This window comes from Pygocentrus nattereri, chromosome 30 (assembly GCF_015220715.1).
Source record: "Pygocentrus nattereri isolate fPygNat1 chromosome 30, fPygNat1.pri, whole genome shotgun sequence".
Lineage (NCBI taxonomy): Eukaryota > Metazoa > Chordata > Actinopteri > Characiformes > Serrasalmidae > Pygocentrus > Pygocentrus nattereri.
The window spans coordinates 18,648,472-18,669,643 of NC_051240.1; the positions used below are offsets into that span (position 1 = coordinate 18,648,472).

The 21,172-nt window shown below is 42.2% G+C and overlaps 1 protein-coding gene across 1 annotated transcript in view; it reads left to right on the top strand.

Annotated features, from left to right (window-relative positions):
- The window catches only part of mylkb (myosin light chain kinase b), an 18,399-nt gene extending 601 nt beyond the window's left edge, over nucleotides 1–17,798 (top strand). The window contains exons 1-17 of the mRNA XM_017724114.2: nucleotides 1–403; nucleotides 1,475–1,591; nucleotides 1,731–1,796; nucleotides 3,269–3,319; nucleotides 4,344–4,471; nucleotides 4,697–4,853; nucleotides 6,869–7,174; nucleotides 7,314–7,355; nucleotides 8,849–8,939; nucleotides 9,036–9,239; nucleotides 9,884–10,101; nucleotides 11,637–11,760; nucleotides 13,516–13,668; nucleotides 13,933–14,056; nucleotides 16,186–16,288; nucleotides 16,411–16,545; nucleotides 16,769–17,798. The exon at nucleotides 1–403 is cut by the window's left edge and continues 601 nt beyond it. Of these exons, the coding sequence (XP_017579603.1) occupies nucleotides 1–403; nucleotides 1,475–1,591; nucleotides 1,731–1,796; nucleotides 3,269–3,319; nucleotides 4,344–4,471; nucleotides 4,697–4,853; nucleotides 6,869–7,174; nucleotides 7,314–7,355; nucleotides 8,849–8,939; nucleotides 9,036–9,239; nucleotides 9,884–10,101; nucleotides 11,637–11,760; nucleotides 13,516–13,668; nucleotides 13,933–14,056; nucleotides 16,186–16,288; nucleotides 16,411–16,545; nucleotides 16,769–17,037 (2,691 nt within the window). The 3' untranslated portion in view covers nucleotides 17,038–17,798. The remainder of the gene's footprint in view (nucleotides 404–1,474; nucleotides 1,592–1,730; nucleotides 1,797–3,268; nucleotides 3,320–4,343; nucleotides 4,472–4,696; nucleotides 4,854–6,868; nucleotides 7,175–7,313; nucleotides 7,356–8,848; nucleotides 8,940–9,035; nucleotides 9,240–9,883; nucleotides 10,102–11,636; nucleotides 11,761–13,515; nucleotides 13,669–13,932; nucleotides 14,057–16,185; nucleotides 16,289–16,410; nucleotides 16,546–16,768) is intronic.
- Nucleotides 17,799–21,172: the final 3,374 nt, after the last annotated feature.

Genomic DNA, 21,172 nt, shown 5'->3' on the forward strand with positions numbered 1-21,172 from the left:
GTAGAAAAAGTAGGGACAGAGAAAAAGACTGCAGGAGGGACTGCAGAAAAGAAAAGCATCCCAGCAGAGAAGCTGAGCCCTGAGAAGAAGACGGATGGTGGGATTGTGGAATCAAAGAACAAAACTGTGGATGGAGGCATCAATCAGAAGAAGGGTACCAACGTGGATGGGAGTTCAGCAGAAAAGAAGAGCGTGCCCATTTCTGTGGATGGAGGAGATGGAGGAAAGAAGGGCTCTGGCAAAGCGCCCTCGTTCACACAGACTCTGAACGATGTCACAGTTGTGGATGGAGAAAGGTTGAGGTTAGAGTGCACGGTGACCTCTGACTCACCGGCTGTCATCACCTGGTCCCTGGATGGGAAAGTTGTGAAGCCGTCAAAATTCATTGTATTATCTCAGGAAGGTATGAGGCAGTGGATCATGTCCTTTTCTGCTTGCTTAATTTAAAATGTATATCGCTGTTGTCAGAAGAAAACCTCGTATCTCCAAAATGGTCACTTTACAGGAGAAGGAAAAAACCTGCTCTACTTTTAATGCAAGTCAATGGAACCAGACTTTTTCCCAAGTCATTGTGGGTCATTTCTTTTGGTCCATTCTTCATGAAATTCACACACAATGTAAAGAGCAACAGGTATTTTCAAATTACGTCAAAAATGGAGATACGAGGTTTTCTTCCGACAACAGTGATATATTCGTTATAGTATAAACGAACAAAATTCTACAATAATTTTGAATACATTTTGATTCACCATGTAAACATTCTGTTTACTATTTTCTGTCCATCAGCTGTAGAATTTCTCCGTCTCATGTGCCTCGAAGGAAAAATATTATGCAGTGTAATTTCCTTTGGCCTCATGTTCATGATCCGATGAGTTACTGAATGGGCCTGTCAAGATTAAACAGTGTTTTCAAACACTCCCCACCCCACTGCCCCCTTCTCTGACAGGCTGTAGATCAGAGAGAGCCTCAAGCTCATAAAGCAGGGACTGGACTTCACATGGATGACTGCAGCTCCCAGTTAGTACTGTTATTTTAGCTCTTTGAGCTCACACTGGACGAGTCATCCGATCCAGGGGTTTAAAAACTGCCCCTTTGTTCCGGCGTAAAGGGGTCAATGCACTCAGTCATTCAGGCACAATTAGAAAGTTCTGGAATAGCAGTGGAGGATTCCCCAAGCCTGAGTCGCGGCTGGAATTTAGGGGGACCCTGTCTTGTTGCTTTGTCCAGTGGTTAGGGTACACCCATATACTGTGGATGAATATTGCATCGATTCCTGTTCTGATGGGTTTGTTTGGCTGAACGGGGTGATTTTATCTACATAAACTCAATAGAATCCAATATTTTCATGTCAGTCCACTCATGTTTTGAGTGCCAACGTGCCAAACAGAAAGGCTGGAGTAGCCTATTTCATTAATGATGCATGCGGCTGTGTATAAGGTGTTGCTAATCTCTCGCCTGCTCTTTTTGATCCCAGGAGGCAAATGTTCACTGACCATAGACAAGGCTCTTCCAGAAGACGAAGGGCGCTATACATGCAAAGCAGAGAATGCAGAGGGAAAGGCCGAATGTTCCTGTATGGTCCAAGTGGATGGTATGGTCCACCAAAGAGGTCAACAACCTCCACTTTAAAACAACCTTAAACCACATTGCATAGACGTAAAAACAGTGAACTAATGGCTGCTCCACTGTCACCAGGAGATGATGACTGTATGCTGTATTTCTTTTTATAGATCCCTCAGATCCTTCAGCAGAAAAGAAAAACAGGAAAAGCTCATCATCAGCACCTACAACAGAGAGTGAGTACAGAAGCTGTGGTCTTCTTGGTATAACCCATATATTCCTTACCCTTTATTTCTAAGCATAGATGAAATTGTTTTGATATTTAATCTTCCTGTCTGTGGTTGTGAGATAAGTATGCACTGCAATCCACTGATCCCATTGGATCAGGAGAGCCTTCCTGTCCAAACACAGGAACTTGACCAGCCCAACAATCACCAAGACACCAAATCCCATCCACGTTTGATGCTCCACCACAGTGGCATGGCTTGCGACATTGAGTGGACATTAATCCAGGTTTCCTTTTAAAAACATCTGCTATTTGAAACCTTGAGCCTGGAGATAGGACAGTGCCAGCCTGGGCCAGCGTGCCTGTCTGGTGGGATGGGGGTGGGAAGGGGTTTGTCTGCTTCACCTGTTAGCAAGTGTTGGTGGATCGTTTTTTGGTCTGCTTGATTGTTTTTGTTCCAGGCTTTTTATGCAGCAGTCACAGTATATCCTCCCGCTTAATCCGTGTGCTTGAGGACGAGTAGAAATAAACTCCGGCCGTGTTTATCCAGCTTCTCAGAATAATAGTGCAGATCCCGGACCAGTTATTGCCTATTAAATCCTTGGGAGTCAATTTGCACCCACAAGAGGAAGCTGATCTTGGATCTACTTGATAATTAAGAGCCATATTGATTTGGAACGTTCACGCACTACTTGCATACGTGCCTCACAAGCTTCTAGGATTTCACAAGCATAACTAGCAAGGCCTAACAAAGTAACCTGATCATATGGAAAAAGAACGATGGGAGCAAACTGAGTGCATTAGAGAAAAAAAACCCAGAAAAGATGGAGATGGAAGCAGAAACGAATGCCCTAAAATAGCTTAAAGCCGTTTTCTCCCATGCAAGTGCCTCCTAAAGCCTGACTCTCGTCCTGCCTGTGTCTTCGGACTGGGCCCGAGCATTAGTGGGGTTTATATGTTGCATTGTTTCTTGACGGCTATCAAACCTAGAATAAATACTGGGGAGAGAGGGCCAGTGCCATTTCCTGGATCCTAGGGGCCCTATTTTTAGCATGCCCATAAAAGGGGAATTCCAGCAGGCGGTGTCCGCAAAGGCAGACCTTCTCTCTGGGATGCTGATCCCGAAAGGCAAGCCTCCTCTGAAGCTCCTGCACATTCTCCCAGGCGCTCACAAATGAACGCTGACCGGTTTCCTAGTCCGATGTAATGGTACATACAGAAGTTCGTACTGAAGTTCAGCCTCCAAAACGAGATCAGTCCTTCAGGGCACCTAACATAGCTCCCTCCTTAAATATGTCTCCATGTTTGACATCCACTTGATGCCTGATGGGCTTTATTTATATCTAGATTTCCCTGTAAACTTGCTTCACAAATGATCTGCTCAAATATACGGCCAGACTTAAATCATGAAGTAAAATAAACCAAGTCAGCCATCTGAAAGCTATCTATTTATTCTGTGATAACACTGTGTGTATTATACAGATGAAGCCAGAATAAAGAAGAAGCCAGCGCCAAAGTCTCCCACCAAACAGGGTAAGTCCAGAGTTCTTATGAAGTCTGGTTCATTGAACCTTCTTTGGAAGGGACACACTGAAACCAAACAACAAGGCAACATGTTCAGAAGAACACTGAAGAGTGGAGCTCTGATGAGCTGCCACATAGACATTGTATCCCACCGAGCATGGGTATGTATAGGGATAGAACCAGTGGATGTCTATCCTGTTTTATTATGCACAGTAATGAGCAAAATCAGAGACAACTCTCTGAATGGTCATTAAGTACAAGCTATTCATTTCTCAGGGCCAGGAAAGCAAAGAAAACATATCAAGCTGAAAATGACACAAATACTAAATGTAATATCAGTTGTTTCAGTATTTAGTGTGTCCAAGAAAGAGCTGCCATTAGACCTTCTATTCTTTTCAGAATAGAAATGCTTCAGTTTTTCAAAGAAATGTGCGCGGATGTTTTTCCACACCTTTGAAGTTGAGTCTTAGAAGCTGGTTGCATTTTCCGATTCTCACAATCCAAATAATCCCAAACAAACTGAAACCCAGTGATATTAACCCCTGGGTTCTGGGGGTCACTTGTTCTTTCTTGATTTCTTGTTTTTTTTTGTTTTTTTTTTGTCTAGCTTTTCTCAGTAATGGCCTTTCGACAGCTACACGTCCTTTCAGACTCATAGTGTTGAGTTGTCTTTTTATAGGCTGGACAGAAACACCAGCTCTGAAGCAAGAGTGGAACTTGAAAAATGAAAGCTTCAAATACTATTTATTCGATTATGGCACAGTTGTTCGAAGTCCCATTTTATCTATATACTTTAATAATTTTTTCCCCTTATTTTCTATTGACTTCCCTCTTCCTTGTGTAATTGGACTGTTTTATATCTAGTGTCTTTAGAAATGTTTCCTAAAATAATAATAACTTGAAATTAATGCCCATTTAAACATGAAATGAAAGAAATGAAGGGAGGCAGGGTTAAGTTAGGAATGTTAGGACACCCCCCAACCCCACCTCCCAAGTTGGATTTAATGCAACCCCACATTATTGCCTACTGCAGGTTCTCCACCCCAGATTCTGCAGTTCCCAGGAGACCTGAAGATCAGAGCAGGAGAGAAGGTGGAGCTGTTGTGTAACTTTGGAGGCACTGCACCCATTACATGCACCTGGCTCAAGTTCAAAAAACTGGTAAGAATGAAAGGGAAGCGAGAGAAGAGGGATGGACAGAGGAATGGGCATAGCGGGAGAAGGGGCAAGGTATAAAAGAGTGAATGCTGTTGGTCTTTGGAAAAGCAGCCAGCAGGAATCTCCCAGCTCATGATATATAGACTACGTGAAAATCCCTTGCCACAGTGCTGTTCTGTCCATCAGTGTTCATGACATTCTGTCATTTGGCCGTTATCTCTGCTCCAGATCCAGGCAGGAAGTGGAGGTGTTACCATAGAAACCAAGGAGAACAGCAGCCAGCTGACGATTGCAGCCAGCGACCAGGATCACTGTGGCTGCTACACGCTGGAGCTGCAGAACAAATACGGCACCAAGCAGGCCTCGCTCAACCTCACCGTTGTAGGTATGACACGCGCTGTCTAATGGGGGCACTGTTGCTGAAATGGGGGCGAAAGAAAAAGGGGAAAGGAGTGGCGATAGAGAGAGAGAGAGCGAGAGAGAGAGAGAGAGAGAGAGATTCTTGCCCTCTCCATATGATATACTGTGATAAATCTTTGGATAAAGTCAAAAATTGGACAGCGAGACAAATGATGAACGTTGATGTCATCTCTCAAGACACCTGTTATTCTACCACAAGGCAACTGGGGGGCAGTCACACTGGGGGGCAGTCATGGGCTGGAGGTTAGGGAACCAGCCCTGTGACTAGAAGGTCGCCGGGTTCGATCCCCCAAGCCAACAGTACATGACTGAAGTGCCCTTGAGCAAGGCACCCAACCCCCAACTGTTCCCCGGGTGCTGTGGATAGGCCTGCCCACCACTCCGGGCAAGTGTGCTCACTGCCCCCTACGTGTGTGCGCTCACTAGAGTGTATGTGGCAATTCATTGCATGGATGGGTTAAATGTGGAGGTGAATTTTCCCCGTTGTGGGACTAATAAGGGTCACTAAATTAACCATGCAAAATCAATAATCTAATTTGATTATTGTGACATCAGTTTGCAGGAATTAAGCCAATCTTCTCTGAGGCTCTTCATAACCAGGCAAAGCAAATTAGTCTGAGATAAGACCCTTAATAATAAGAGGTTGTGAAATCGAAGGTGAAATTCTAAGCAAGTATACAAAGATGTGAAGATGTGAGTAACCCCTGCTTTTTGCTGTTGTTGTTTTGTTTTAATGAAAGGGAGAACCCGGCTGTAGGTACTACTGCTTGTGTGAGTACGCAATACTAGGGGTTGCTACTCTAGATGAAGATCAGGAGGAATCAGACACTCCATAATGCAGTGGTTCCATATCCTGGACCTGGAGGACCCCTGCACAGCATATCTGTATCATTTTCCTGGCATTACTGTGCCCCCTCCGAGTCTGGAAGGGCTTGTTCATTAGCTTATTATTTCAATTAGGCTGTTAGAGCAGGGAATATACCAAAATATGCATGTGCATTGATACTCATGAGAAGGAATAGGAACCACTGTCACAATGGATTCTGCATAAGACCCACCTTTAAGTCCCCAGCATTTAATGTCTCAGCAAAAGCTGCTTTGCTACCAAGCTCAGAAATTATCCGGTGCCCCCAAAAAGATTAAAAAAGGCAGAAGAAATGTATAAAGTGGCATAATGAATCTAATTTGATTAGTTTAACACATTTCATAGTAATCCTTCAAAATAATCCCTCATAAAGCTCAAGATTACACCTTAAAATAACTGATACCCAGATTCTATGGCAAACTTCACCGTTATTAGGTCACCTGTTCTGGGCATAAATGTCAGTACTATTTTAAAAAAGAAGTAAAACAACATAACAGTAACAATTTGCAAGCACCCCTATGGGATTCTAGAGGTTCTAGATTAAACACCCTAGATTAAAGCTTATAAAAGACACTCCGTAAGCTTTAAAAACACTTAAAGCTTATAAAAGACACTCCATCTTTCATTTGATGCTTCTAAAAGACACTAATATAATTGACCATGCTGATGCTATTGCCACTGTTTTCCAATTGGAATACCATGAATAATAACATGTTAAAACTACCGCGTGTATTTGCTCTCAGTGATACAGGAGTTCCATAAATCCCAGGGTAAAATGTTTTCTCACTAAATTGGTTCAACCCATTTTAAATAAACACAGTTTTGAATGATAATTGCACTGTCACTTTTTAATTATGGTTCATCTGATGTGTTAGGCCTTCTTTCCAGCTCCTGAAGGCCTAACCAATGGGAGAGTGTGTTTGGCTGTACCTGTGTAGATATTTATATTCAGTAAATATGATGATTCTAATAAATAAAAATTAACTAAAAATTGCAGATGCATTTTTTATTTCACAGAAATCTTGAAGCCTAGAACGCCCTGAGAGTTTAAAACCACAAACATTGCCTCAGCACTGTCTACTGCTGTGCTGTAACCATCACATTTCTCTGCTTAGACAAGCCCGATCCACCAGCCGGGGTCCCAGCTGCCTCAGACATCCGCAAGTCCTCGCTCACCCTCTCCTGGTATGGACCTACTTACGATGGGGGCAGCATCGTCCAGTCATATAATCTTGAGATCTGGAACTCTGTGGATGACAAGTGGAGCACACTCACTTCCTGTAACAGCACCTCCTACCACATCCAGGAGCTGCTCTCAGATCGGCAGTACAAGTTCCGCGTGCGAGCGGTTAACATGTACGGCATCGGCGAACCCAGTGCCGAGTCAGAACCGGTCACAGTGGGAGTACAAGTGGAGCCAGGTAGGAGGCAACCAGTAGAAGATAGAGACAGTAAGATAGGGACATCTAAGGCTTCTTCATCTGTACATTATGTAGAGTCAAGGGCCTTCATTGTGGCTTAACAAGGGAACTTACTATATGCACTAACTTCCCTCCCTAGAAAAAAAAGAAGAGGAAGCTGAGGCAACAGTGTCCGATGATGGTATGCATTTCACTCAGTTTGTCTACCTGAAATCCATCACTTCTGACATTCATCCACCTTTCTTCTCATCTATCCACACATCCATTCACCCAAACCAGTGGTTTTCAGCTCTGGTCCTAGAGCAATCCCATGGATAGTTTTGGGTTCTTCTTGCTCACAACTGCCACTTCAACACAGGAAGGGCTTAATGATCCTTAATTATGATCCTTAATTATGATTAGTTGGTTCAGGTGCATTAGAACTGGGAAAACATTAAAATGTCCAGGGCTGGGGTACTTCAGGACCATTTGTTGGGATCTGCTAATCTACGGGTGGGCGATCTGGCAAAAACATAACACAATACCTCAAGACATTCTTGATACATACAGGGACAGATTGTGGCCTTTGGAGGAACCCCATCTCCCCACCTTCCCAGTCTAACAATACCTCAGAACTAAAGTTGTTTATGGCTGCTTTGAACAGAATTGGATTGTTATGTCAACAAACAAAACATAATTATTAAGTCTTAATTAATGTGCATTAGCCTGTTATTTCAGTGGTCTTAAAGGGCTATTGATTATTTTAAGGTAACATTTTACTGGAACCCTGTAACATGACATTGACATAGCCATGCCATAAACATGTCGTGGCAACTGTTATATCCTTTCATGAGTTGCCAAGACAAATTGTGTCTAGTAATGTAACAGTGTCGCATTACCATTACCGATAATTCTCATGACAGATGTCATAATGTTTGATGTCTTTACGGCTCACTAGAACACACAGCAAAAATTTGTATTTGACAATAAACGACATCAAACATTAGACTCTAATATTATTGGACAAAATTTGTCATCACAACTCCTAACAGCATATAACAAGTTTATGGCATGGTAATTTAATGTAGTATGATTCTGAGTAAATTTTTACCAATGTTTAATATGCTGGGATTTCTTTTTTTCATTTATTTATTTGTCATTAGGGCTGGCCATTACATTTACAGCATTTGGCAGAGTTACAATTTCATCAATTTACACAGGTGGCCGTAGGTGGTGTTAGGAGTCTTGCCCAAGGACTCTTATTGGTATAGTGTAGGGGGCTTGTCCAAGCAGGGAATTGAACCCCAGTCTACAGCGTAGAAGGCAGAGATGTTACCCACTACACTACACTACATATTTTGCACCTCCAGTGGACCTTCCCCAGTCTTTAAGCCACCTCAGGCCTAATCTGAGGCCCCCTGAGAGGCCTTTGCCCAGAGGCCTTTGGGCACTGACTCCACTGGCCCACTCAGTAATCCATTTGTGGAAATATGAAAAAAATACATACAAAAAATGTTTTTTCTGGCTTGATAAGTAATTCGTACAGTTATTTTTATTAAACAATTTGTTTGCACTAAACCCAGGACTAACTTTGCAATGCGACATGTAGTGGATTAAGCACTGACCATATCAAGTCATACCAAAAAAAAAGACATCCTTCATCTTTCTTTTCTCACATGTCTGTTAACCTCTCAGATTCAGACAAAGAGCCCGAGTACAGGGATGTGGTTATAAAGAAAGACTGCAGTGTAAAGGACTTCTATGACGTGGAGGATCGCTTGGGCACGTAAGACACAATTCCACTCATCAGTTTGTCCCTAAAATCTATTTCTGATGCATTTCTTTCAACTGTCTTCATTTACGTCTCTCTCATTCCCCTCAGGGGTAAATTTGGCCAGGTCTTCAAAGTGGTCGAGAAGTCAACCAAAAAGGTGTGGGCAGGGAAGTTCATCAAAGCTTTCTCGCAGAAGGAGAAGGAGAACGTGCGGCAGGAGATCAGCATCATGAACAGCCTCCACCACCCTAAGCTCGTGCAGTGCATGGACGCCTTCGAGGGCAAGTCCGACATGGTCATGGTGATGGAAATGTAAGTCCGCTTCGCCTTGTGTGACCTATGATAAACAAGCAGAACAAAGGCTAACACAACTCAGGTGGGTCTCATTTACGTCGCTGTAGGGCAGCATTTTAACTGAAAAGAGCATGATGTGGATTTTAAAGTGACGGCGATGATTACATTCACTTGTTAAGCAGAGCTGAGTGTTCTCATCTAGAACTTGCCAGGATGTTTGCTAGTGGGGTTTTTTTTCCACCTCAACACCCTTAAATCTTTTCACCAGTTTTGCTTTTTATGGTGAGGGCAGCATGCAGAGGCAGCGGCATGTGATTGGAGAAGTGCTTGTCACAAGTCCTTATATAGCACTAAAGAACGAGAGGGAGGGAGGAACCAAGGAGGGAACCTCTCAGCCTCGGCTTGGCAGCCATGATGGAAAAAAGGCCCAGATTTGAATCTCATTTCGAGTACGAGACTTGTTTATTGCTGCTCCTGGAACAGAAATAAGTCTTGATTGTTTAATGGAAAATGCTGATGAAGTGTGTTGCGCCGATGGCGTTCCGCGCTGCCTCTTCCACTTTCTGTCTTTTGTTGATTTTTGTTGGTCACTGTAGAATTCCAGGCGATTAGTAGGCCTGTCACTGATTGGTGACGTCAGCCTGTTCCCCTATTGGCTTCAGGATCTCGGGCGGGGAGCTGTTTGAGCGAATCGTTGACGAGGATTTCGAGCTGACAGAGCGCGAGGTCATTAAGTATATGCTCCAGATCATCGATGGGGTCCAGTTCATCCACAAGCAGGGCATCGTGCACCTGGACCTCAAGCCAGAGAACATCATGTGCGTCAACAAGACGGGCAGCAAGATCAAACTCATCGACTTTGGCCTTGCAAGAAGGCTAGGTACTCACCCGCACGGTGGTCTTTTCTGTCAGTCAAGGGGTCAGCATAGTCTCCACTAAGTGTAGCTAGTAAACAGATTGCTCAGCAGTTCTGTACATAAGGTTATGATAAAATATATGCAAATATATATATGCAAATATAAGTCATTCGTTGTGACAAACTCCATTCAGAGGTAGTGATAGGAACCAGACATTCAAAGTGTTTAATACCTCTAAACGCTACCCTGTAGAAAATGACTAGACTAAATGGTCATGGTTATGAGGAATGTGTAGCCAGATGCTACGTTGTTTTTTTGTTTTGATACCAGGTTTTTTTTGTTTGTTTGTTTGTTTTTTAACCTGTCATGTCTGGCAGTTTTTGTAATCGGAATGGAAATCCGAATGCACTGATGTACCAAACATATTTGGTTTCACAAGAAAAGCTCTATAGGTTACTAAAGCCTATTCTTGTTAAAGATTGTATTTTATTTGTTTGGCCAGGCCTGACAGGCAATAAATGAGAGAAAAAAGAGGACAGGAAAGAAAGAGAAGAAGGGAGGGAAAAAAAAGGAAAAAAAATAAAAATAATAATAAATCATAATAATAAATAAATAAATAAATAAATAAATAAATAAATAAATAAAAGAAACAAAAAAGAAAGAAAGAGAAAAAAAAATAAATAAGTAAATAAACAGACAACTAAATTAAAAAAAAAAAAGGGGGAGGAAAAAAAAATTATATAGATATACATACATACACATATTCACATATTTATACATATGCATATACACATATACACCCACACATACCAGGTTTTGACATAAAATGTGTTTTTTTTAAGCTATTCATGGCAGATATACGTGTACGGCCAGATAGTCCCCCAAAGATTTATTACTTTTTTATCATTATCATAACACTTTTATGGTGTTGTAGAATTGTCATGATTGATGTCGTAATGTTTGATGTCATGATGGCTAAATGACATCACGCATCATCACACATGACAGTTACTGGTAATGTTAACATGACATATTATGTCAGTGTTATGCAGCAGGGTTCAAGTAAAGTGTCACCTATTTTTAATATGGTGGGCTTTCTTTCTTCATTTATTTACTAATCATTAGGGCTGGTCAGTTTGCGTCTGCAGTGGACTGTCCCCAGCATTTGAGCCACCTCTGGCCTGTTTTGAGGCCCCTGGCAGTCAGAGGCCTTTGGGCACTGACTCCACTGGCCCGCTCAGTAATCCATTTGTGGAAATATGAAAAAAAAATACATACATTTAACTTTACACCTTAAAACCCAAATGCACATGTAGCTTCACTGGTGGTTTTGGACAGTAAATAAAACGACTACATTTGCGTTATAGACATTGTGAACCCTGGTTCCTATTACCATGTTCTGATGTTCTACGACAAAATGATTGGACTGCTTTGTTATACAGTGTATTCAAGCGTTTCAGGGCTTTCACTTGATTTTGTCATGATCCCCTTGATTTAATCGTGTTTCTCACTTGTAATTTGAGAGAAACTAATCACCCCTTTTTTATTCCGTTCTCAGAGGACTCCGGTGCACTCAAGGTTCTCTTTGGAACACCTGAGTTTGTGGCCCCTGAGGTGATCAACTATGAGGCAATCAGCTATCCAACAGATATGTGGAGCATTGGAGTTATCTGCTACATCCTGTATGTGAAATATCCTTCCTCTTGACCATGAACCATTAAAACGCAAAGCTCAGTGAATAAACTGAAGATAATGTTTATATATGCAGTGGTGAAAGATTATAAATCAAAGTATGGCCCATATTGTAAGGGCCCGCGCGGACATTTGATTTGGCCCAGCACAAAATAACCCCATCCCCTCTCCCGCAGCCGATGAGAAAGCAAACATATTATACTGTATAGTCTTACGCAAAAGTTTGAACCCCCTCGTGTTGAACACCCCATGCCACGTTTTGTTGATTTTATAAATGAAAATAAGTTAAAGCATCTTCTATATGATCAAACTTGACATAAATAACAAAGTAAGCATAAAATCATTATAAAAAATATTCAACATTAAATATTAAATGTGCCATAACTTTTGAAAAGGTCACTTATATTTTATCGTTTTTCCAAAAATATTAAATTTAGAAAGTAAACAATAAAATGCATAAAATAAACAGTCCTGATGTGCATTTTAATGTGCACAAGTGTGTCCTCAGTAGAGGAATTCATTCACTTGTTTTCACTCAAATCAACAAAACATGTCATTTGACCATCAGCACCAAACTTTTGCAGACCAAATCGTTCCATCCATCCATCCATCCATCCATCCATCCATCCATCCATCCATCCATCCATCCATCCATCATCTTCCACTTCTCCGGGGTTCGGGTCGCAGGGGGCAGCATCCTAAGCAATGAGGCCCAGACCTCCCTTTCCCCAGCCACTTCCACTAGCTCTACGGGGGGGATTCCGAGGCGCTCCCAGGCCGGCTGGGCGATATAGTCACGCCAGCGTGTCCTGGGTCTTCCCCGGGGTCTCCTCCCTGGTGGACTTACCTGAGGTGTCACCAAATCATTATGTCCTTTAAAAAATGTATTTTTGAAATACAGGGTGTCCCAAAAAATTTGACATAATATGAGAAGTGAATATCTGAGTGACTACACGTCGAAGGCAAACGAAATTAAATAGGCTTCATGTTGAATAATACTTTATTTATTTATCAAAATCAAGATTTATTTATCCAAAAAAAAGAAATTGTTGATGTTGAAGATGTTGATTTTAGAACCGATTTCACAGCTTCACCAATGTTCTGACTGACGATATCTTCTGGCGGTCATCCAGATCCCTTTGCGCTGCACAGACAGCCTTCCTCTTTGTCCAAATCTGTTTTCCAGTTGCTGCATTTTTATTGAATTTTCTCGAAAATGCGCTGCCCACTCTCGTTTGACTGTGTTTGAGTATATTCTAACACACACACAATGCCTTTCCATTTCCAGGGAACGCCATTCGTCACCCTGAAAACACAAAAAAATAAACTTGGTTAGTTTTTACACATTTTATCTAAATGTGAGGTCATTTGAGGGAGAACTGGCCGTGTTATTAGACTACGAAATTACGTCCGTTTTTTGGGACACTGTATTTTAATAACAAAACAGTGCAATAATACTGAAAAAAAGAATCTGTTGATATTTACTCTTTATTTGCACCTTGTTTTGCCTTTTTCACCCTCGCCAAATGTAGGGAAAACAACAAATGAGACAAAAATGTATGGACAGAATATGGAATCTGCTAAATGGACGTGTGGCCTGAAATGCTTCGCGACTCCATGCTGGCATTTGTTGGCGAAGGCTTTGGCCTCATGTTATTATACTCATTATATACTGTGTAAGGTGAACAGTACGAAAGCCTAGCCAGGGTTTCATATCTAACCATTGTTCCTCTTTTTGTCCTTAGTGTTAGTGGCCTCTCTCCATTCATGGGGGACAACGATAATGAAACCCTTGCCAACGTTACCTCTGCAACTTGGGACTTTGAGGACGAGGCTTTTGATGAGATCTCGGACCAGGCCAAAGATTTCATCAGCAGCCTCCTGAAGAAACACATGAAGTGAGTTCAAAGGCACATAAGGTCATTAGATAATGACCATTGCTATGTGGATGAATTTAGGGATATGGAGGGGCTCGTTGTATCGAGGTTCCTTTAACATGATCATCTAATGTGACTGTATATCAGATGATCATCTTGAGTTTAAACAGTGCTGATGGTTCTACCACCTTCCCCAATGTTTTATGCCGCACAGAGCTCTCTTAATGCCTTTGCACTCACTGTATGTCTGAGAGCGCCCCCTGTCTGTGTTTTCTCGTGCTGCAGGGCCAGGTTGAGCTGTGCCCAGTGCCTGGAGCACACCTGGCTAAAGCAGGACACCAAGAACATGGAGGCCAAGCAGCTGTCCAAGGAGCGCATGAAGAAGTACATACTGAGACGCCGATGGCAGGTCAGAGAACCTGGCAGTGCAACGGACAGCAGTGTTGATTTTGGACTGATGTTTCATTTAAAGAGGAATTCTACACTGCGTAAAAATGATATTTCAGCAAGTGGAAAAATCTTAAAGCTAGTCAATATGTCCAATATTTCTCATTATGAGATTGTTGTATGAATATAATAAGCGTATTTAACTTTTTCCGTAGACATTACTGTCTTATTTCAAGTGATTTTATCTAGTGAAAGTGTCTTTCCATTGGCAGATCATCTCACATAAAATAAGTAAAATTATCTGCCAAAGGAATAAGACACTTTCACTAAATAAAGTGACTTACAAGTGCTAAAATGTACAGAAATAAGCTTAACAATATTCTTAAAAACGAGGTGCGAAATACAGGGGGTCCTGCAAGGTCTTTGAGCCCCTAATAAACATCTTGGAACTGCTGCATGTCTCAAAATCAGAATTCTGGTGGGTCCCTGAAAATAAACTTATTATGTTATTATGAAGTTATCATGAAGCACTGGTAGATGCAGGACTGGTCTGCCTCAGGGTGGCGCTGTAGCAAATTAGGTCACCTACTGGGTCCTTCCTCGCCTAGCAGCTATAACTATGGCTGGGATATTTCTGAAAAACTTTAAGATATTTGTAAATCTGAGTATTTGCCCAATTTCACAAGAGTTTGCTGGGAAGAGTGAATTGTTACTTATTTCTCAAACCAAAAACAAAAGAGGAGATGTGAGATTTCAGATAGCCCCTTAAGGACAAGGCCTGTCAGTGGGCTTTTACACACTTCTATAATCTAAGAATAGCTCAGTCAGTTTGCATTGAAGGCCTGTAGTTACTGAATAATAAGCCTTACTGAATAATAAGCCTTACTGAATAAGTATGTAATAAACCAAACAATACGCTACATATCTTGACGTATGTGTAATCGGGTACATTAGATGTGATCGTGGAAGTGATCTCCGTTTTCTGCCAGACACATGAAGGGGTACGGGGGTCTGCACCCAGAGGTTGCAAACAGAGGCTGCCCAGTGCCTACCTCATCACTCTGACGCAGGGGCATCCCGGCTTGGACTAAGCTCCATATACTGAGGAGCACATGGCACAGTGTTTTGTTCAGATGACTTCACGCTAGAGAGTTATTACAGAATATTCGGGGCCTCTTTCGAGTGAATCTCCCTGCAGAAAAAGCATTTCCAAAATAATTGTTAAACCAAACATCCTGTTGCCACTGAAGCGCCACTATGGCGAGTGAGTTAGCCAGCACAACACTGGGGAAGCCAGCCAAGATGGGACCCCCGAATACCATGGGCTACATCGCACGCTGCTCAATCCTGGGTGGTCATTCAGAGTAGTTTAATATGAATGTGCCATTTTGGAGAATCGTGTCAAGTGAAGCGTGGTGATAGGATTCATTTCATGCATAAGTCCTCACCCAAATCCATAAGAACTCACCCAAAATGATTACACTAATTTTATCCATTCATGGTGGAGAGGTACACGGAGGGCATTGTTAGAAAAATGTTTAAAAATCTTAGCAATCTTAAGCATTTACATGTGTAGGCTTTTGTAGGCCCACTGGTCATTTTGGGTAGTACATTCATTTCAATTCAATTCAATTCAACTTTATTATCATTGTACAGTACAGGGTAGTACAGTATAACGAAACACTATCGGGCTACTTTTCCAGTGCAGTTATAAAAGATGCATAGTAAACAGCGCAAAGACAAAAGACAGTAAAAGACACAATGTGCAGAGTCAGCAGGTACAGGTGTCGAACGTAGACAAGATGTGCGTAGGCAAGTGTTATAGGTGTGTTGGACGTATAGACAGTTAGTGTATAGTCAGATATTCAAGTGTATCAGGTATATAGACAGATATAGATACATGCGGACACTGTGACTCCTGGGTCCTATCATCACCACTGTAAAGAAAGTCAGTAAGTAAGTAAACAGCCAGTATGTTTTTCTAAAATGTGCCATTTCTAGTCACTTTCTAATCATTTCTAATCTAACGACTTGGAATTGTAAAGAAAACCTGTGGAATTCCTCTTTAATAAACACACTTTATTGGATAAGCATGCGTGTCGTGAAGACGAACTGCACACTCAACTAAGCTTTTGTGTCTTTGCTGTGCAGAAAACAGGCAATGCAGTACGAGCCATTTCCAGATTCAGCTCTATGGGAATGCTGGCAGGGATTGGCCCAAAGAAAAGCTCCCCAACAGAAGATAATAAACCAGGTTAGCCCAGCCATCAGTTTCATACTATTCATGCCGCTGCAGAGTGTAATATCTTTGCAGTAAACATGTATAAAGCATCTGATGGTGTGCATGCGTGTGCCTGTTTGTGTGCGTGCATCCAGAAGAACCCCCTGCGCCATTCCTAGAGAGTGCAGAAGATGAGAACCACACCCCTGCGCCTCCCACCTTCTCCTTGGTCATCCAGGATGTGGAGGTGGTGGAGGGCAGTGCCGCCCGCTTCGATTGCAAGATTGAGGGTAATTAACACTCATAACATGCTCTACATTAAATAGTTTATCCCAAATCTGGTCAAATCACAAAGAAATGTTTGGTGTCCAAATACAACACAATGGAACTCATCAGCAAGTTCTCAAGCCCTTTATGAGCTGGGCTGGTGTGCTGGGGTACAGACTGTTTAGGGGGTCCCCAAGACTGGACCTGAGAACCACTGCAGTGACATATTCAATGCTTTTCATTCAGGCTACCCAGATCCTGAGGTGGTGTGGTACAAGGACGACCAGCCAATCAAAGAGACGCGCCACTTCCAGATCGACTACGAGGAGGACGGCCACTGCAGCCTGGTCATTTCTGAGGTGTGTCCCGACGACGATGCCAAATATACCTGCAAGGCGGTTAACAGCTTGGGCGAGGCCTCCTGCACGGCCGAACTGATGGTGGAGTTCATGCAGGAGGAGGAAGGAGAGGGGGAGGAGGAAGAAGAAGAAGAGGAAGAAGAAGAAGAGGAGTAAAAGGACATATGAGGATACATGAGGACAGGTGGAAGAACGAACGGACGATTGGATACCGTGGGAGCTCTGAATCTTCTTAAAGCTTACACTCCTTTTCCTGCTGCTTTTGCTAGACACAGGCTGTGAGTCTTTCACTGATGCATATATTTATTCACTTCTGTCTTTAGAGCGCAATGGTATAAGTGTGAAAACTGTATGAAATGGATGTTCAAAGACATTCCAGCGTGTGCTCGGTTTCTGAGGATCATCAACAGCTGAACTCTTTTGGGGCAGTTCAGTAGAATGTGAGAACGCCTGTAGAACAACACTTTGGTGCCTTCGTTTGGACTTTCAGTTTCTTGTGTTTGTTTTCCGGTGCATCATCACTTGTTTTCTGAGTCGGGACACGCCGCTTTGACTTCTTCGGGGCCGGTCGGCCTTTTTTTGTGCACGTTTCACCGTTTCCGCTCTGCACTGTAGCGCACTCAAGTGGTGAAAACACTTAATGCATTTAAACCTTTACGTAGCCTAGCATGATGTTAGATGTATGCCTTTCAGCCTGTGGCCCTGAGGCAACAGACACACCGTTGGAGACCTAACTGTATAAAAAAATCAGTAATCGAGTTTTTTTATCTGATAATTTGATTTGCACGTTCGCTGACACAATGTTTACGACTTTTTTTTCAAAGAAAAACTGGTAAAACTTTCTATGAATGTCACGTTTGTAAGCATCTATAAACACATTCATTACATGTTATAATGCATTCATAAGGCATCATAAACATGGCTATATAAATATTTATAAATATTATGCATTATGAATTCTGCACTGCATTATAAGTAGTGTTTATAACAAATTATTCACTCTAAGTAAAGTGAAGCGTACTGTACTAAAGCCTCCTCCAGTGTTAAGAGTGAAGTATTTACTGAAGAATTTACTGAAACACAAAAACACACACAATAAAGCTCATTACAGGCTTCAGATGTCAGAGTTTAAACTAGTGCTGCCATCAGAGTTTCACCCAATGTGGGAAAGTCAATGTACACCACTGGTAATGTGCACCACCATTAGCCTGGCACTGATTTAACACTGTATATCCAATAGAGCGCCAGCAGAAATCAGCACTACTGTAGTGTAGTGTAGTGTAGTGTTACAGAGCGAAGGGTTCTAGCGCTTGGCATTAGAATCAGTGAAGGAACAGTGATTGCACTCGACTATCTTGTCTCTCTCTAGGCCTTCAGAGTAACCTCACGCTCAGTGTGATGTCAGAGGGGGTTCAGGGGAGGGGCTGATGGGTACTTGGTTTGCTGTGACGTAAAGTGTGGGCACTGGGTAAGAAAAGCACATTGTAGCAATAATTCAAGGCTGGACAGCCTGATTAGAACATCTGAATATTCATGACTGAAGCTCTGAAGATGCAGCCCTAACAGCACCAGCACTGAGAAATAAAATATTGGAAATCCCAGGTTGTACAAACCTCTGTATTTGTGTTTACTTCATACACTCCAAGCTGGGACTGACTTCTTTGGCTCTGACATGCTATTAACACAACACAATGCATTATATTTGCAATTCATAATGCATAATAAACATGGCTATAAAGTTTAATTCGGGGTAATTCATTTTAATTAAATATTTATAACCATGTTCATAATGCCTCATTATAATACGTTATGAATGTGTGTATAGATGCTTACAAATGTGACATTGGTAGCATGCGTATGCCATTGTGTGGGATTATTTGCTGTTCCATGAAGACATTTAGATATTTGTCCACATTAGTGAGCGTTAAGTTTGTGTAATCTGATGATCACCGTCTGTCAATCCATGGCGACACACTTCAGCCGACTCGTGGTTTGTCTGTGCTGCTTCTGTTCAGAGGTTTGTTTGCCCTTTTGCATGACAAAGCAGACTAACGAGGTGAACTTGGTGTAGAAGGTCCCTCTTCAGTCCTCATCCTTTATTTATGCCTTTGTACAGGCTTCTGCCTCCATGCCGCGTGTCTCTGAGTGGTCTCTGAGAATGAATTAGTTATTGCTATAGAACTGAAAGTTGGGTTTGGTGAGTTTTACACTTTGCATATTAAGAAAGAAATAGTCCTTCACACTTCAGTCCATATGCAGACGTAATAGTCCGGTTTGTGCACTAAACATTTAAGCGATAAGAATGGAGACCATGTGAAACCATGTGAACAGACCACATCAGTGTTATTCCAAACTTTAAACAGTATCACCGGTTGACGTCAAAGTCTTGAGTGGCCGCATAAATAAAAGTGATTCCCTCTCTTAGCATGTTTGTTTGTGTGTTTGGTGAAATAGCTTTACATACAGTTTCCCAGTGTCTTCTCCAACTGTGCTTAGCCCCTTAAACGCACAGGGCTCACTGGTGGGCCCAAGGTTTTATAACATACTTATAACTTATAGCTATAACCTAAGAATAGCTCAGTTAGTTTGCATTTAAGTCCCTGTAGTTACTGAATTATAGGCCTTAGAATGTAATAAGAGATTTTAAAGGTTTAATAATACAATTGAGAATTCAGTAAAAAGGGTACAAGTCATTTTTGTCCTCCAAGGTACAAACAATGTAAGGGTTCCCTTGAAGGTGGTCCTTCAGGACTAATTGTGTACCTTACATTAGTTTCAAAGGTACATTCCCTTCACCTTCCCACAGAAAACAGGGACGTTTTTTAACCTTTTTATGGCTTCAATTAGAAACAAAGCCTGCGGTCAGGTCTGATGTATGCACAACATAATTTTAAAAATAATTGAATATGGTATAATTGTGATCGCTAAGTACTGAGGTACACTATTTTACCAAAAGTTTTCACTCACCCATCCAAACCACTGAATCCAGGTGTTCCAGTCACTTCCATGGCCACAGGTGTATAAAGCCGAGCCCCTAGGCCTGCAGACTGCTTCTACAGACATCAGTGAAAGAATGGGTCGCTCTCAGGAGCTCAGTGAATTCCAGCGTGGTACCGTGATCGGACGCCACCTGTGCAGCAAGTCCAGTCGTGAAATTTCCTCACTACTAAATATTCCACAGTCCACTGTCAGTGGGATTATAACAAAGTGGAAGCGATTGGGAACAACAGCAACAAAGTAGTCGGCCACGTAAAATGACAGAGCGGGATCAGCAGATGCCGACAGTAAAGTTTGGTGGAGGGGGGATCATGGTGTGGGGGTGTTTTTCAGGAGTTGGGCTCGGCCCCTTATTTCCAGTGAAAGGAACTCTTAAAGCTTCAGCACTAAGAGATTTTGGACAATTTCATGTTCCCAACTTTGTGGGAACAGTTTGGGGACGGCCCCTTCCTGTTCCAACATGACTGCACACCAGCGCACAAAGCAGGTCCATAAAGACGTGGATGAGCCAGTTTGGTGTGGAAGAGCTTGATTGGCCTGCACAGAGTCCTGACCTCACCCGATAGAACACCTTTGGGATGAATTAGAGCGGAGACTGTGAGCCAGGCCTTCTCGTCCAACATCAGTGTCTGACCTCATAAACGTGCGTCTGGAAGAACGGCCAAAAATTCCCATAAACACTCCTAACCCTTGTGGAAAAGCCTTCCCAGAAGAGTTGAAGGTGTTATAGCTGCAAAGGGTGTGCTGACATCATATTAAACCCTATGGATTAAGAATGGGATGTAACTCAAGTTCATATGCATGTGAAGGCAGGCGAATACTTTTGGCAATATAGTTTTCCTTGAAGGTACCGCCTTAGTGAAAGCGTATCTGCCCTGAAAGGTGTCGTTTTCTCTGACAGTTTACTCAGGCGAGGCGACTGAATGTGGGATTTAATCTTTAACCTCTTATTCTCCAGGGTGTGTTTTGGTTTGCCCATCTGAAATTTGTATTTTGTTTATTTATTTATTTATTTTTGGTAAACGTTCCCCTCAAATGAACAGAACATGTTTTATGATCTACACATATCGCTATACACTCACACTTTACTGCTGAAGCCAGAAATCTCAGACGCTCTTTGTGTTGTTCTCTAAAAGTGATGTTTCCAGAGCAGATCACTGAAGAGACGCCGTCTGTTTATAGTTTAGAGCCCAGATTTGGGGAAAAACGGGTCGACTTTCAGTAGAAAAACAAAGTTCAGCTTCTTTTATTATAAGGGTTTAAAATGACGTCACCGTCTATTAGACTGGAGAGA